The sequence below is a fragment of the Micropterus dolomieu genome, linkage group LG09 (genome assembly GCF_021292245.1).
Source record: "Micropterus dolomieu isolate WLL.071019.BEF.003 ecotype Adirondacks linkage group LG09, ASM2129224v1, whole genome shotgun sequence".
In the NCBI taxonomy this organism is placed as follows: Eukaryota; Metazoa; Chordata; class Actinopteri; order Centrarchiformes; family Centrarchidae; genus Micropterus; species Micropterus dolomieu.
In genome coordinates, this window is record NC_060158.1 from 10,619,704 (window position 1) to 10,637,989 (window position 18,286).

Below are 18,286 nucleotides of genomic sequence, written 5' to 3' on the forward strand. Positions count from 1 at the left end.
GGATCTCCAGCAAAAAGGGGAATTCTTTATTTTCACTATAATTCCATCTATAAGTAACACAATGACAGAATATATTACTGTTTTGGTCATGGGTTTCATACAAGTTCTGTAGTAAAATATCTTAAAAGTAGAAACCCTTTCAGATGGGCGACCCTGGGATAAAATCTTATTGAATGGGGATCTGTGGTTTTAATTTGTGTAAGTTTATGGTTCCTTTTTTGAGAACCACTGCTATTACCTACAACAATTTTCCAGAGCATACTACACACTTAAATTGGTAAATGTGCGTTTCCAGTGAGGCTGTGTTTTCAGTCCAAGCCCTTGTGTTTCAGTTCAATTTATATGACTGAAAATTTTGTCATCTTTTTACTTTCAAACATAATGTTATTGCTTTGTAGTTATATCAGTCTGTGTAAGTGGGAGGTATAAATGAAATTGCCAAGCAGCAAGCATGTTGGGTTGTTAGAAATCAGACCAGTGAGACAACCACCAAGCAAACCTGGACGTTTTTTAAAATTATCGAAGTTCCTGTTTGTCAACTGACTCTGACCACCATGATGTCGGAGTTTCCCACAGGCACATAAATAAATCACAGCATGCAATGAGTATTAGAAAAAGGATTAAAAACGTTAAACATTTGTCATAATGGAGGCCAATAATGAATGTAAAGAGTATACAGGTTTTTGTGCTCTTTTACATTTGGAAGGAAGAATAACAACAAACCTGATACAGTTTCTTGGAAAAGAAGGGGAAAACGATGGAATTACAGGTGCTAGTGATTTGACGACTTTAAGTAATGTGTAATATTCAAAACGAACAGTGAGCGGCAGTACTGTGTCTTCGGCGCTGTACGCGGCCCACGAGTCTCGGGAGGAAGAGGAAAAGCGTAACCTAGAGGGTGAACTGGGAGGTGGTGTCCATCTTATTTACACCGGTGAGATTGCTAAATTTTTGATCTGTCGGATATTTCAGGAGTATAAAAGTTGAAAGCCGGGTAAGTTGGCAGGATTGCTCACGTTACCATATGTATACTTGTAATCGCAGAGGCAGAAGTAGCTCCAAAAAAGAACTAATCTTTGTCATGAGGCCTATTTTCTAACGATGCGCCATATTGAATTTCATTTTGGGTCCTAACCACTAGCTGGGTTTAGCTTAGCGGGCTAACATTTGCCTACATTAACTGTTTGTCGTAGCGTATGACTACATCATATATTTCAGGTTGGATGTATCACTAATAACAAACGTTTTTGGCGCATTCAAGACTAAAAAAAGATGTAAGTTAGTCCATATGTATTTATAAAACTAACAATGTTGAGACAACCCTAGCTAACGTTAGTTAGCCTATTAGCTTTCATCAGGATTGGCCAACAACAGTTTATTTATGTTGTTATGGCTTAACACTCCCACAATACTGTTTTGGGACAAGATCTAACATTGAGAAAATACTGAGAAAGAATTTAACCACTTGAATGTGTGAATTTATTTAACACTGTAACGTAAGGTTATTATAGTTAGTATCAGGTTATAGAGAGTAAATTCAGGGTTGATATCTGGATCATAACTGAGTATTTTCACCTCTTTGATAGGTCTTCAGAGATGAGCAGTTCAGAGGAAGTGTCATGGATCTCCTGGTTCTGTGGCCTGAGGGGCAATGAGTTTTTCTGTGAGGTGAGTTGCCTTATGCAGTGCCTGATTTGTCTGTGGATATTAACTTTAATTGTTGCTATGCTGTCCATGTAGTGACATATCAAAATGAAGTTAAATTACTATACACAGTAGTGAGTCGAGTAGAGGTCCACATTGACATCTCTCTTACTCTTTATTTCACTACACACAGCCAGATCAAACATTGATCCCAGGACTAAATATTGTATTAGGTCCTGCATGAATATCTCCCAAGAGTTCAGACATTTCATCTCATTCACATCCATTCATAAAACCTGTTACAGGAGAACTATAAATGAAAAAACTAACTTCTTCTTGGTGCGTCCAAGCTTGGAAAAAATTTGTGTCAAGCGTCTTTAAATGAACAAATACAAGAATTGACTCCGATTTCTTCCATTAAAGTTAATACAACCAAGAAAGCGGTCATGCGCGTCCTTGAGTTTACACGCTCTGTATTGACTTTAATTAAAAATAAATCATGTTTTTTATTAAATTACACTTGCTTGACATAGTTTTTGCTATGAGTTGCTAAATAGATTTCTAACCATGCAATGAATTTATATTTTCAAAGTACTGTCAGTAACATGGTCCTGGATCAGGACTCAGCCATATCATGCTCTAACTGCTTGTTCACCACATTTCAAGCTTAAAACAATGCTCTCACTACTATATGTAAACTAAAAGAGATATTGATCACTGTAATTATTACTCCAGTTCCTACTGGCCCTGAAGAGATCACTCCTGTGTGAGACTCTAAGGCTTTTGAACTCTATGGAACTGTATTACACTGGAAGGGATCTCTTCACTTCCAGTGTGTTCAGGAGGAAGGATTACAGTGACTAATGACTTTCAGCGTACCTTATGGCATAGAAAATGTGAACATATCCTTTCCGGTAAATTCCACGCTTCTTCTAAATTCTTACCGAATACTCCGCTTTCTTATCCAATTTCTCCAACTAAAGGTGGATGAAGATTACATCCAGGACAAGTTCAACCTGACGGGGCTCAATGAGCAGGTTCCCCATTACCGCCAGGCCTTAGACATGATCCTGGACCTTGAACCAGGTCGGTATATCGTGTTCACACCTCCTCCACATTTAGTTTAGCACTGGTTACATTCCCTTATGTTGATACACATATCAACAGTGTACACAGTACATTAGATATAATTGGCTAGAGGGGAGAGACAACCATCCCAAACGCTGCTCCGATGTTGATCTTCATTTACAAGCTAACATGTGTAAAAGACACTAAGAGGTCAGAGTAAAGGAGTTGCGGTTCTTTCATTCAGGAGACTATCATTAGTGAGCCTGACTGTAACGTGTGCTACTATTCTGTTTATTCCGTCATATTGAGCACTGTTGCACATGCCATCTAATAAATAAAAATTAACATTTCATCACAGCATTCTTTGGTTTTGAGGCTGTTTAGCCTGCTCAGTTTCTGTGCAGGTTATTTCTTATCTTTTCAGATGATTTGTCATACTGCAACTCCAGCAGTACAGGGTTCCCCCCCTTAAGTCATTGTACATTTTCACTGGATATGTGAAACTATGTGAGTTACTGCAACTGCTCTTCAGACTCCCTCAGAACTTGTTTTGTCCTTATTTACATATTTATTTATTTTAAAGTATATCGAACGAGCACACTCTCAGTTGTATTTTTTTCGTATTCCCTGTCCTGTTGAGACTCTTACTCAGCACAGTTTTGCATCTCTGTAAACTTTGAAAAGAAACATGAACACCAACAATGTACTGTTCTCTTTTGTCTCCAGATGAGGAGCTGGAGGACAATCCCAACCAGAGTGACCTGATCGAGCAGGCAGCCGAGATGCTGTACGGCCTCATCCACGCACGCTACATCCTCACTAACCGAGGCATCGCACAGATGGTAGGCTCCAGCAAAGTCCACTAGGCCTGTCTGCATTAGGGAATCTGCTTTTCCAGAATTTTTTTGTTGACAGGGTGGGAAATTACTTACACCATATTAGATGGAAATTGTCAGTTTAAACACTGCACATCTTTATATATTCAGTGAAAGGGGTGATAATGTTGGATTTTTAAGGAAGGAATAGGAAAGTTAATAAACTTGGGATGGACTTGGACCAGCAAGTGGCTGTCAGTCACAGTTCTGGCAGCTCAGTACCAGTAAACCTGGGCATGTACTTGATGGTTAACAGTTAACAGCAGTCCTTCCATAGATTTATTACTGTGTAAGTTTGGATTTTTCGTTCAGCATCCGATTTCAACATTGAAACAGTAGATGGAGGTATTGTACGGTCGTGTTTTAAATATACTCCTAACAGTAACCGTAAACTGAATATCTTTTGGTTGTGTACAAAATGGGATGGGACAATATGAGGATGTCATCTAGGTCTTTGGGAAACACTGATCGACCATTTCTCACCATTTTGTGATATTTTATAGACCATATAACTAATCAATTAATCAAGAGAGTAATCAACAGATTAATCGACAATGAAAATCATTTTTAGTTGCAGTTGGAAAAATATCGGCCCCTATTCTGTTTTCTAAAATATAAAATTCAGAATCTGAAGAAATGTATTGATCATACGAGTGTTTTTCATAGCATTTGGAGCAGGCAGCCATTGTAGCCAAAATGTTTACCTAGTGTTTAACTGTGAGAGAGAGTGCGTGCCAAAGCAAGGCAAGAAGTATTGCGTGCGACTGAAGGCACACTCATACGCAGAGCTGCCTCTACACCTCCCTGCGCAGGACTTCATGGAGTGCCTTATGTTGCGTTCCAGTCAAAGTTGGAGGTCATAATTTCCGAATGAAAATGTTCCAGGGCTGTCACCACGGAGGCACATATTGACACCAAGGACACTGCAACTGTGTAAATACAATCAAGTTTGTCACAGTTAGCCTGTTTTTTCTTTATGTTTGGCGTTGTGCACCTGGAACACTTGGAGGATTCAAATGGGAAATTCCCAACCTTTAAATTTGACTGTAAAGCTGCATTATAACTGAACCACATCGGGACATCCGCAACCAAATTACATTGAAGGAAAATGCAGCAATGTATTTGAATTGCATATTAAACAGCAATAAAATGCATTAAGCTTGTCTGAATATTTATGAATGCATTGATGTATTCATTAGAAGGATCTTCTCTGAGTAAGGAAACCAAACCTTTATGGTTGTGTGCATCAATGTTTCCATGGACACTGTGAATAAACAGGGCTGCAGAATGTAACGTAGATGTTAACAGTTGGATTTTAAAAACATTTATTTACATGAATAAACATCTAGCTATTTGTACTCATATGTCAAATATGGTCTGAAAAAATCTACTGAGAAGTCTGGTGGCATGGATTTTAGAATGGAAAATTTGTTCTTATGATATTCAGCAAATTCTCACATTTAAGGAGCTGGAAGCTGCAAGTTCTTGGCATTTATGTTTGAAAATAAAGCAAATGATTAATACATGGATCCGACAGATACTGCAACTATTTTAATAACTGATTAATCATTTTAGTTATTTTTCAAGCAAAAATGCCAAAATATTTGCTTGTTCCAGCTTCTCAAATGTCAGGATTTGATGCTTTTCTTTGTCATAAATAATAATATGATAGTCTAAAACCCAAAGCTGTTCAGTTTACTGTTAGTCAAATAAATAAGCTATCAAAAGTTTTCTGACATTTTATGGACAACACAGTTAATCGATAAATTGACAAAATAATTGGCAGATTAATCGAGGGTGGCATATCATTAAAACTGCAGCAACTATTCAATCGTCAAAACAGTTGCAGATACATTTTCTGCCCACCTCTTAACACACAGCTATTAATCCTGATTTGAAAGAATATGTCAACATTTTGGGAAATATGCTAACTCTAACGCCTAATTATTTTTATTGACTGTTTTATATCCTGTGATCACTTACAGTTGGAGAAGTATCAACAGGGAGATTTTGGCTATTGCCCCCGAGTCTATTGTGAGAATCAGCCTATGCTTCCTATTGGTGAGTAGAAGGAGGAGGAAAAAATCTCTCTCTCTCTCTCCATACATACACCTACCCCCCATGCTTTAAAAAAGTATCACCCACTTTTTACACAAGACAGGGTAACACTGCACATGTTGGTTGATCGCTACTAAGTGATGTGGTTTATATGATAGTAATACATTCTGTCACCACAGGTGCATTAGTCTTTGTTCACCTTTGTAATGAACACAACATATAATTTTACATAAAGTTTTTCACACACAATGGATCAAAGAAAGTTATCTGGGAATTTAACTACAGTCTGTCTATGGCTTTGCATCTGTAAAATATCTGCAGCAGGTCAGCGCTGGGACACTGCTCTCTGAAGGCTGATTTATTCGAATCAACGGCATAGCCTATACGTAGCCCGTAGCCTACGCCTTAGCCTACACGGTGGCCTGACGCGCACCTCTTCAAAATGTAACTGCACGTCGCGGTGGTCTTTTAGAGTGATGTTTTGGGAATGTCTGAATCTCTATACTCACAACATATATGGTGCTTTTTCAGCAGCTTATTTATAAAGCTCTGTTTTCACCTGGTCAGGAATTATTTTTCTGGTTAATTTGAAATATTGTCTTCTAATTTGTCACTTTCATCAGTGGATTAAGGGCACAGTAGGTTTTCTTTCAGTAGAGACACCAAATCTGGCTATTCAAATCTAAATTTACATGGATGTGATGATCAGAATCAGAAATACTTTATTGATCCCCGAGGGGAAATTCTTTTGTCACAATTGCACTTGTCAAAGATAGATAGATAAAGAGTATATAAATATAATAGTATAAATATAAAAAATAGACAAATATAAAGGTGTGTGGGTATGTGCAATATTTACATTATTAAGAATTATTATGGTTAACCAAAAAGGACAAGTGAATAAATAGCAGCAGAGAATATTGCACATTAATTATTAGACAGGTAATATTGGACAGAAAATAGATAATGAGGTCTAGTTTAATAAATAAGTGTCAGACACTTAAAGGGAGGAGTTATAAAGTTTGATGGCCACAGGCAGGAATGACTTCCTGTGGCGCTCTGTGGAGCATTTTGGGGTAATGAGTCTTGCACTGAAAGTGCTCCTGTGTTTGAGCAGCAAGTCATGGAGTGGGTGGGAGACATTGTCCAAGATGACATGCAGTTTGGACAGCATCCTCCTCTCTGACACCACCGAGTCCAGCTCCACCCCCACAACGTCACTGGCCTTGCGGATCAGTTTGTTGAGTCTGTTAGCGTCCGCTACCCTCAACCTGCTGCCCCAGCATGCAACAGCAAACAGGATAGCACTGGCCACCACAGACTCATAAAACATCCTCAGCATCGTCCTGCAGATGTTGAAGGACCTCAGCCTCCTCAGAAAATAGAGATGGCTTTGGCCCTTCCAGTAGAGGGTTTGAGTGTTCTTGGCCCAGTCCAGTGTTACAGGTGAGACAGCAGTTGAGTTAGTGGGGGGGATGGGCGCGAGCCATTGAGTCAAATCTGTTAAAGAACAGGTTAAGTTCATTGGCCCTGTCCAAGCTGCCCTCAACTCCTCTGCTGCCAGTCGGTCTGAAGCCAGTGATGTTCCTCATGCCGCTCCAGACCTCCCTCATGTTGTTCAGCAATGGCGGTGTGGATGACGTTACACGCCGATGTCGGGTTGGCAGAGGGCGGAATGTAAACCGCAACAACGATGGCATGTGAAATTTCCCGTGGCAGGTAATATGGCCGGAGTCCCACAGCAAGCAGTTCAGTGTCCGGGCTACAGATATGCTGTTTCATTGTAATGTGACCGGGATTACACCATCTATTGCTAACTAGAACAGCAAGCCCCCCGCCTTTACGCTTACTGCTCTCGGGGAAATCTCTGTCGGCCCGAACAGTCTGAAAGCCGTCGATGGAGACGTTGTGGTCAGGTATATATCCGACTGTAGCCAAGTCTCCGTGAAGCACATTAAACTACACTCCCGGAACTCCCTCTGACTCCGGGCTAACGCTGTTAGCTCGTCCATCTTATTAGCCAGTGACCTCACATTGCCCATGATGAGAGAGGGGAGACATGGCTTAAATCTCCTTCTCCTAAGTCTCTGTTGACTGGACCCCTCTCTCTTTCCACGCCGTTTCGTTCCTCCTCTGCAACCTCTGTGTGTCCTCCTCCAGATCTCGGTGGGGATGTCTGTGGGCCTGGGCGCCCCGGTCGGCTTCAGCGCGATCAGCTGGTCCCGGGTGTAAACAAAGCTGCTATGAAGTTGCTGCGCAACGGTGCAGTGGCTTACCAGAACTCTCAGCTTGCATGATTAGAGAGAGTCTAGTTTAAATTACGTATAGAACCAAAAATCACACACGTGAGATATAAAATGAAAGTTAAAGTTAGAAAAGAAGACGACAAACATTGATAAAATCAATGTTGAATGAAATTCAGGAAGGAATTTAGGAATAGTTTGTGCTTTAGGAAGCATTCCAATGTAAGTCTGCGCTGTTTCTATCGGAGATATTTTAGATTCACTTTAGTTCATATCTAAGCCAGTTTCTTCCTTCCTCTGTCGCTCTTCCTCTTCCTCCACAGGTCTGTCAGACATCCCAGGGGAGGCCATGGTGAAGCTGTACTGTCCTAAATGCATGGACGTCTACACACCCAAGTCCTCCAGGCACCACCACACAGATGGAGCCTATTTTGGCACTGGCTTCCCCCACATGCTCTTCATGGTTCACCCTGAGTACAGGCCCAAGAGGCCCGCCAACCAGTTTGTCCCAAGGTTAGTGCAGCAGGTTGAACATGAAGGCGTGCTCTCTTAGACTAGAGCTGTGTCGCTGTGTCTTAACTATTCTCACCATAGAAATAACTCTGTGTACACATCATCAGGGATGAGTCCACCAATCAGAGGATGTTAAACATTTGTCACAGCATCTAAACTAATAGCCGTATGCTGTAGGCTGGTGGTAGTTTTCAAATTATGTTAGTTATTTTAATGTGAAACCTGCAGGCTTCTTGAACACAACCCATGTGTTCACGTGCCATTCACTCAACAGTATTGCCTAACCAAATACCTTTACTGTGCGATGTAGTGCAGTTTCGGTGAACAAGTCACACTCTAGATATGATGACCGCTTTGTGTTTTGTAGCTGAACTGATTAAAATCTGAACATGTCCAAAATTAATATTTGTGCTTTCAGTCATAGCATACATGCGTGGGCAGTGTTAACACTGAAATTTTACACTTCATTTGTTTGTTTAGTTAAGTGTAGTTTAGTCACAGTTAGGCCATTTGATTAGTTTTAAGTAGAGAGCTTCAGGGTTGCAACTAAAACATTTCCACAATTGATCAAGATGTAAAGATAAGAAAGAAAAGAGATTTAAAAGGTATTTTATCTTGAAAACTTACTTAAATGATTAATCTATTGTCAAAATTTCAGCAGATTTCTGATCACTTTATGGCAATCTCATCTGTTTATTTCACACACCTTCATCCTCTTCCTGCATCCTGTTTCATTAAGTTTTGACGTCTATTTACGTCTGTGAGCCATCAGTTAGTGTGGCATGGTAGGAAACATGAGAGCTTATAATAATACATCACTGCTCTCTCCCTAAAAGCAAATACATCACTGATCACATTGTCAACAGCTCATCAATTTCAGTGCGCATGTTTGTGTTTCATCTTGTCAACTGTATTAAATTAAAGTTAATATTGTAGCTTTTGTGCGACTCTGGTCTTTTCATCATGTTTGTTAACCAGCATAAACCGTGGTCAGAAGTAATGCTCACATTTGTTCGCTGCTTTCTTTTTTTTCCAGGCTGTACGGGTTCAAGATCCACCCCATGGCTTACCAGCTGCAGCTGCAAGCCGCCTCCAGCTTCAAGAGCCCCGTCAAGGCCATCCGCTAGAGGGTCCAGGACAAAGGAGGAGGAGGAAGATTCATAGAGAGAGAGAGAGAGGGAGATGACAGGAAAGAATTATCTCCAGAAGGGGAGCGGTCACCTGCATTTTACAAAGCTTTTCAGATGCCCCCTCCCCACCCTGAAGACTGTATTATTTTGGTTTAGATTAGGGCAAATGGAAAAAGTGTAAAGATTTTTGAGGTGTGAGCGAGACATAAAAAACCTGCATAGCCATGATCACAAACAAACACCTGCACGCATACATACAAACAAAATACATAAATGCATCCACACACTTGGGATTCCATGCACATACCTTACCAAACTCATCAGTGCCAAAAATAGGAGGGGAGGTAAGAGGAAGCTGAACAATACAGGGGCTCCACGCTGCTCCTGCTGTTCGCTCACATTACGAGCACACTGATGGGTGTTGGGTAGAAAGCTGAAAGTGCAATGACTGCGTCAGTTTTTACCTATGGCTCTGTGTTTGTTCTGTATTTGGCACAGTTTGGTAAAGAGTGGTGGTAAACCCCCCTATTTGGAGCCTCTTTCCCCCCAAATGCCCTCCTCCCAATGCATGTACACTCAGGCTGGCACTCACAGAGACAGTTCGGATATTTCAGTATCACTCATTTGTAAAAGGAAAAAAAAAATTGGCTACTGGTTTGTCTAATGCTTTGTGTTGTTGCACAACACATTCTGTTGGATTTGCCTTAAGATTCAGAGAAAACACCCACATTGTTTTTTTATTTGTTGTTCGAGAGGCACAAGCAACATAATCTTTATTTTTTTCCTCTATCTGCCCTTAGAGGAGGTAAAGTAGAAATAGATCAAACTTACGTGCATTTACGAATCGTTCAGACAATTGTAAGCAGCCTGTGTCGTTACTCCAGCTGTCTGTGGGTGTGTCAAACAGCGGTCTGTATTGGTAACGTTACCTTTTAAAATATAACCTGTGCTACAATCCCCCCTTTTCTATCGTAGCTTCATCTTCTTTAACTAAATAGTTTGACATTTTGGGAAATAATGCTTATTTGCTTTTTGGCAGAGAATAAATGACACTCTTACCACTCTACGGTAATGAAGCTATCGCGATAACAAGCATAGAAAGGTAGCTAGATCGGAAATGGGGGAAACTTCCTGCCAGCACCTCTGATTAGCCACTAATTAACTAGTTATATCGAGTTTTCTAGTTTGTACAATGCTGGAAGTGTAAAAATGACTATTTGTCTTTTTATGGGGGCTTAACAGCTGCAACCGAAGTTTATGGTCCCAGTCAAGACCGAACCGGTACTAAACTGCATGTAGTTTTTAAGCTTCGGTTTTATACAGATTAAATAAACCATTAATATTTGTTTGTATATAATGTTTGTTGAGTTTCTATATCTTCTAACTGGCACGTAACCCCGTTGTCATTTGTTTAATCTGTATGAAACCGAAATGTAAAAACAATTATTTATGTGCCGCTTAGCTGTTGCCATAAAACCAGTGCTGACTCCAGGAAGTTGTCGTACCTTTCCGAGTGAAGAAATAGTCCGGCACATGATCCCCAGTAAAAGAAAAGTACTAGACAATAAGTAATAAAGGCAACTTGTGAGCGTTAAATGTGTTGATAGGCGAGTTTTGTCAGTTGGACAAAGCCAGGCTAGCCTTTTCCCTGTTTCACGTTCTTTGCTAAGCTAAAATCTAAACGTCTGCTGGTGGTAGAGAGAGGTATAATTTGTCTTGTGTAACACTGCATGAAAGCAAATATTTCCCTACATGTCAAACTGTTCCTGTAAAGACCAAGGAGGAGACTCAGAGAAAGAGGAATTTAGACAATCTGAATCCTTAAGCTCACTCCACCACTGCACTGACCTTACTGGTGTCTCTCCACAGCTTCATTATTTATGTTCAGGTTTAGAGACAGACAGACAGACCACCAGCCGCTTGTGTTATTTTGTTCGTTTGTTTCTAAAACCGTGGGGCAGATCCCCCCCCCCTCCCTCTTCACTCTCCACTTTTGTGTGACTGGAACAGATTGTTTTTGGATTTCATGATACAAGAGAAACTGTATTTGTGTCCAGATTTTAACTAATGTTTGTCCATGTTGTCTTTCTGCTACTGTGGAAGGGTGAGCAGGATTCAGAATTCACAATAAACTTCTATTTTCTTTTCATACTGTTTTGTCCTTTGTGTTCTTTAATACTGCAGTTCTGCCCTCCTGCCACACAGTGTCAGTCTTAGTATTTTTAATAATCCTTCCTTTCACACATTTTAATAGATCTCAAGCACTACCTGTAGCAGTTGGATTCATATCTTGAAAATGAAAAGATAATGTAGCATGGAAGGGCCATAAAACACACACTTGTACCTGCATTCTTAGTGTATAGGTGTTTGTAGGAAGATTTTCTGTGGTGTCAGAGGGAAGGATGGTTGTCTGGGTGTGGTTGCAGTGACATTTCACATGACTCTGAGTAACAGCATTGGCGGGGAAATATGCACACACACACACAACAAACAAACACAAACACTAACTGCACTGACGCGATCATAAGATTTCAGTCAGGCTTATGTAATTATTTTTGAATTAGCTTTTGAATGTCATGTAGTCTTTTCATAAAGTCAATGGAATTTCAAAATAAGCTAAATATATTTAATTTTAAAATATGCTGCCTCTACAGTTTATGCCATAGGAACACAGAAAACACCTGGAGAAAAACAGTAGGGAACACTGGTATGGCTTCTTTATATATGACTAATAAAAACTGTTTTCCCCCTCTGCACGGCAGCTGTTTTTCGTAAAGTGACTGGCAGGGGTGAGTTGTCTCCATGTGGCTTTACCCTGTCAGTTTTTCCATAGGGAAAAGAGGAGGTTCCCTTATGACTCAGGATAACCTCAAACCACAGCCTGGGACCTGCCCTTCTTCTCCTCCCCGGCCTTCCCTTCTTTCAGCAACTTCTTTTAACTTTGTGAAGGACGAAGGAATCCCCTGTTTTTATAGTTGGTAAGTTGCTCGTAACGCCCAGAGACTATCTTGCCCTGATGGTCTGCTGAATAATGAAAGGTGTCTGAGTATTTGGCTGGAAACAAAGCCCCAGATGTGGCAAGAAAGCAGCTCAGATTGTTTTGCAGACTAATAATCATGTCAGTTCAGCTGCACATACTTTAGTCATGTGAAATGTTCATCTTTTCCTTTGCCACACCCAGAAGCCATATTGCACCATTTTCCTCTCAGAGATTTCTTCTTGGGATGCCTCTCTGCAACGGATACAACCATAAAGGAAATATGCCAGCCACAGAGACTGAGACCACACACAAATATATATTTTGTTGATAGTAAATACACATTTTCTAGAGGCTGTACTCTCCACATGTGATGTGGTGAGGTTACCAAGAATGTTACAAACTCTAGTAGAGATTCAAGCTCTGACTTAACAAGACAAGTTGGGGAACATTTCCTCTTATGGTTCCTAGAAAAAAAACAGGAAGTTTGCATGTATGAGAGAGAGAGGAACAGAGAGATAGGAACAGAAAGAAAGAGGTAGGGGGATGGAAGGAGAGAGAGAGGAGGGGGAGGCACCCTACACAATATACACACAGAGGTACAGACAGTAAAGGTGATGTTGCGACTGAATGGATAATGGTACAGATATTTACAGTAGTGTTAATGATAATAATCGTAATGTTACTGATTATAATAACAATAATTGTAGCAAAGGGTGTCGAGCAGCAACACGTGGGCAGCATGTGACTCGCAACCACAGATCCAGACTCCACAGCTCCAGAGCCAGAAACACCTGCAGGAAGTGATAGGAGGAGAAAGGAGAGGGACGAGAAAGCACAAGACTACGGGAAAGGGAAGAAGTCGAGTTAGTAACATGCATTAATGGGATGAGGTTGCATAGAGAAGGAGAGAAAGAAAAGGAGAGAGGAGCTCAGTGCATCATGGGACTGCCCCCGGCAGTCTAGGCCTATAACAGCATAACTAAGGGATGGTTCAGGACTCACCTGAGCCAGCCCTAACTATAAGCTTTATCAAAGAGGAAAGTCTTAAGCCTACTTTTAAATGTATTGATGGCGTCGACCTCCTGAACCCAAACTGGAACCTGGTTCCACAGGAGAGGAGCTTGATAGCTGAACGCTCTGTGTCAGCAGGATTTTGATAGAAATGTCTCAGCACCTGGTGGGAGGTGGACTCACCGGAGGAGATATTGCCTGTATTTGCCTGGAATGTTCTTTATTCCCCATTCTTACCTGATGAAGGACCTAAACGTTGTATCTTGCGTGGGAGCTATTTCTACTCTTGCAAATGGCTTGAATGAAATTTGGTGCAGACATTCATGTTCCCCTCAGGATAAATTATGACGATTTTGGCAATCCTCTGACTTTCCATCCAGTGCCATCACCATTCTTGCAAAACTAATGAGATTACCACAAGCCTCAGCTGTTGTGCTAATTAGCAAATGTTAGAATGACAACAAGCTAAGCTATGATAGTGAACATGGTAATCATTGTACCCGCTTAACATGAGCACATTAGCATTGTCATTGTCAACGTGGTAGCATGCTGACATTAGCATTTAATTCAAAATACCAATGTACCTAACAGCCTCACAGAGCTGCTTGTCCCCTTCATCCTCCAGACAGATTTACAGCTGTGCCATATTCTTGATTTAACTGTGCTGTAACTTAGAAATGTTCTTGTATCTGCCCCATGAAATCACATTTTTGTGGAGTTGCATGTAATGTTTCTTTGTCTTCAAGCTGAAGGTTTTGATACTGACTCACCAAAAGTTGGACCTTCCAGATACAGGTGTACTCATCCTACAATCAACTGAAATCCCTTGGCTACACACGGGTGACTTACGTTTAACTTATTATGTGACTTTTAAATGCAGTTAGAAGACAAAGGGCTGAATAGTTTTTTATTTAGGTCACTTTGTATAGATGTGGTTCCACTTTGACATTTAAAAGTCCTTTTTACAGACACAGGATTTTAATATTTAAACTTCCCAGTTCCTCTTCATCTTCATCTCAGTTCCAATTTGACTTTAGCTGACATTGCTGTGACAGACGGATTATGTATTAGTTTGGGTAGTTTCTCCCACACTCCCTCTTTCCAAGTGACAAGTGTTGAGAAACTCACAGGATCTGTGGGCAAAACAATAGAGGCAATTCACTGAGCCCAAACAACCTCCCTCTTAGCAAAGCATTTCAAAATGATGACGCTCAAGATGCCATTTCACGACTGCTCCCCAACCCCCCCTCCGACAGGAAACCAAATCATGCCCCTTTTTGAAGTCACACTCAGAGATCATCATCAAATGGATCATAGACAACAAACATGCCTACCACACACATTTTGTGACTGATGTGGCAAAACCTCAGTGACTGCATTTTCATGACTCCACTAAATGCTTTTGTTGCCTCTATCCAAAAACGTTTTCAAATAAACAGAAAAATACTCTTCTTTGGGTGAGACCAGACTTGCTTATGTGAATAAAAAAGTTATCCAAAGTCTCTCCTTGAAATTATTAAGGCTGTTTCATCACTGTGACTCATTTGCCAAGCTCAGAATAGGATGAAGGATTGAATTTTGCGTGGCTTAAATATGCTGAAAAACTAAAAAAAAACTTTGCACAAAATTCAAACTTAGTGGAGATTACGTGTCATATGGTTGTCGCACATGGGTGTGGCAAAATAGCTCGTAAGCTCCCCCAGGCCACTTTTCACCGAAATGTATGAAATTTGTGTGGCAGATATATTATGTCCATAAAAAGCCCCAAATCCAAGAGGAAGTCAGCCATTTTGTATTTAAAGGTCATTTATGTTTTTCACAGGGTTTGATGAACACCTCCTACAGAATTAATCAGATTGATTCCAAATTTTTTGCTGTGCAAGCTAGACACATCGATGATGTAAAGTGGTGCTATCTGTGACTTTTCGTCTAAGGGCTGCTGTTGTACAAACATATATTGGGGGGGGGTTTGTTCTCTAGAAAACAAAGAATCCTGCGCACTGTCTATCACTTGTACTTCTAACTCAAATTAGAAGCTCTCAGAGGCCATCCCGGGTGGCCAGAGGTGAACAAAAGTTCAGGATGCAGACCCGGAGGTCGACCGAGCAGACCAGGAGGGCAAAACAGTTCAGGTGGGCGTCCTGTGGGACGACCCATGAGGCCGGGCAGAACAGGGGGGCCACAGAGTTCGGGAGGCCGCCCCGGGGGACGACCCAACAGGCCGGGCAGATCAAGGGGGCCAGAGAGGTCAAGGGGTTGGCAGGTTGGCCAACAGTGAGGCAGCAAACCCACTGGGGGCTGAGCAGGAGGCTGACGGCAAGACCTCTCCGGAGGTCGGCACAGCTGGGCTGAGTGCCGGTCGGTCCACCGACGGAGCACTAGGAACAGGAATCGGCTGGACCACCAACGGAGCTGGTGTTGGTCGGTCCACCGACGGGGGAACAGGAGGTCTAGAGACCATAGACTGGACCCGAGGAGCAGGGCTCGGTCTGGCCACCGATGGAGACCTTGTAACTGGTGTCAGTCGGACCTTCGACGAGGGACCAGCAACAGGTGTCGGTAGGACCACCGAGTGAGACCTGGAAGCAGGAGCAGGCCAAAATCCAAAAGTACAGGGAGGGAGGCAAGGCTGGCTGGCTGGCTGGCTGGCTGGCTGGCTGGCTGGCTACAGGCAGGCAGAGAGTACACGCACGACAGACTGGGGGGTAACAATGACCAGACAAAGACAAGACAGAAACACCAGGTATATATACAGGGCGGGAGCAACACAGGTTTTCACCTGTTTTCACCTTTCACCATGAGGCTAACGAGGCACAGGTAGGGAGAGAGAGAGCAGGGGAAAACAGAGACATGCAGAGGGATCACTGGGGTAACAGACATGACAAGGGTTACCGAACACTAGACGAAAGACAAGGGCAGCTGTGGGGCGGCTGTGGCTCAGGAGGTAGAGCGGGTTGGCAGTTAATCAGAAGGTCGGCGGTTCAATCCCTGGCCCTTGCGTGTCGAAGTGTCCTTGGGCAAGATACTAAACCGATTTGCCCCAGTGTATGAATGAGTGTGAATGCTAGTTTCCGTTTGAGCACTTAGGCTCAGTGTATGAATGTGTATGACTGGTGAATGCAGATGTAGTGTAAAAGCGCTTTGAGTGGTCGAAAAGACTAGAAAGGCGCTATACAAGTACGGAGCATTTACATTTACAAGACAGACCCCCAAAACCCAACAGACCAAAATAACACAAGCCGGCAGAGGGTAATACCAGTTATAACCAAAGGTGAGATAAGACTAGTACTGGGAGGATCCATAAATACTGGAAGGGGCCTCAACTATCTGAAACTATAAATAAACAGTCACTACTTAACAGCCCGAAGTAATTGCCTATAGTTTTAATGTTAAACTGAGGGGAAAATCCTCATTCAGACCCTTTGGCTTCAATGGTTTTACGCAAATCAGGTTCAGGTGTTTCTGCTATTTTGGAAATGCATTGTGGTTTTAGTTGCAGGGACCTGTCATCCACACTGCGTGACCACCTGAAGATGATTTGACTGCTAGCTGAGAGCTGTACAAAGCCAGTGGAAAAACAAAGTAGCCTATCACATCTTATTGTTGCTTCCAGAGAACTCACATACACTTGTTTGTCAAGTACAGGGAAATATTTGTTTGCACAAATGCTGACTGTGTGTAATTTATGCGTAACCTTAAATCATTTACAGGATGTTCTGCAGTGGTTATTTTAGAACATTAGTGAGAGGGTATTAGTGCTTTAGCTGATGTTCACAGTGAATTCTACATGTAAATACAGAGATCCAACAAGACAGAAGCAGATTTTTCTTTAGAATGTCCTTCCGTTTTCTTTAAATTGTCTATATCTAACTGGTGCAGAGGTTACACACATATGCTCAATTCGAGTAGTCCTGACTAAGTAGAAGAAGTGAATAGTGAGGAGTGGACTCAAGAAGTTTACTCATGCATCAAGAGAAATTAAAGTTTATACTGTATGATATGCCCTTTTGGGTGTTCCTCCATTTTCTGTGCACCAACATAATAGCCTACCTTTGTTTGCTACTCTAAGTGGACTATCAATCTTCAGTTAAGGACAAATAGTAATTATCTTTATTTAGTCAATGAAGCTGTCCCTTTCTAAAAGAAACATACACTTCTAATCAATACTGATGTCTCAGTCAGAAGTTCTTTGTCCATTCATAAGCTTGATGTGAATCTGGACTTGTAAATTAGCTCATTATGTATTTATCTTATATGGGTGTTAAAGCACTAATACAACAAATTAAGCATTTAAATACATACTTGGATGTATTATCAGCAAAATGTACTTGAAGTACAAAAAGTAAAAGCACAAATTAGACACTGCTTAATAGTACTAATCACTTGTTTTATCTTTAAGAATATGATGTATTTAATATGTTTATCATTTGTAGGTAAAAGTCATAAAGTCACTTCTGAGCACTACCAAAACTATTGTAATGATCACATAGCCTACTTCATAAAAACAGACGTGAGGGGTTAAATACAACATCACCAAAAAATCACTTTAAGCACCAATTAATTCCCTGTTTCACAACTTTCCTACACTTTAACTCCCTCCTGAGATATAGGCTAATATCCCCCTACCTGTGAACCACACAGGTGGGAGAGCTCAAAGAAAACATACTGGGTGGGTTTCCCGGAAGAACTCCTCCGATTGGATAACGGTGACGTTTGCATGGGAGGTGGAAGATTATAAATACATCATGGCGGATTAAAAAAATC

At 41.3% G+C, this 18,286-nt stretch overlaps 1 protein-coding gene across 3 annotated transcripts; it reads left to right on the top strand.

Annotated features, from left to right (window-relative positions):
- Nucleotides 1-827: 827 nt before the first annotated feature.
- Nucleotides 828-11,680, top strand: csnk2b (casein kinase 2, beta polypeptide). 3 transcript variants are annotated; one of them, XM_046058955.1, is made up of 7 exons: nt 828-934; nt 1,587-1,668; nt 2,628-2,730; nt 3,439-3,554; nt 5,573-5,648; nt 8,212-8,401; nt 9,438-11,680. In XM_046058955.1, exons 2-7 carry the CDS (start codon nt 1,597-1,599, stop codon nt 9,526-9,528), a joined length of 648 nt encoding a protein of 215 aa, XP_045914911.1. In that variant the 5' UTR covers nt 828-934; nt 1,587-1,596; the 3' UTR covers nt 9,529-11,680. The 3 variants fall into 3 exon arrangements, with proteins under 3 accessions (XP_045914911.1, XP_045914910.1, XP_045914909.1); XM_046058954.1 differs by having other exon boundaries at nt 842-994; XM_046058953.1 differs by lacking the exon at nt 828-934 and adding an exon at nt 1,121-1,274.
- Nucleotides 11,681-18,286: the final 6,606 nt, after the last annotated feature.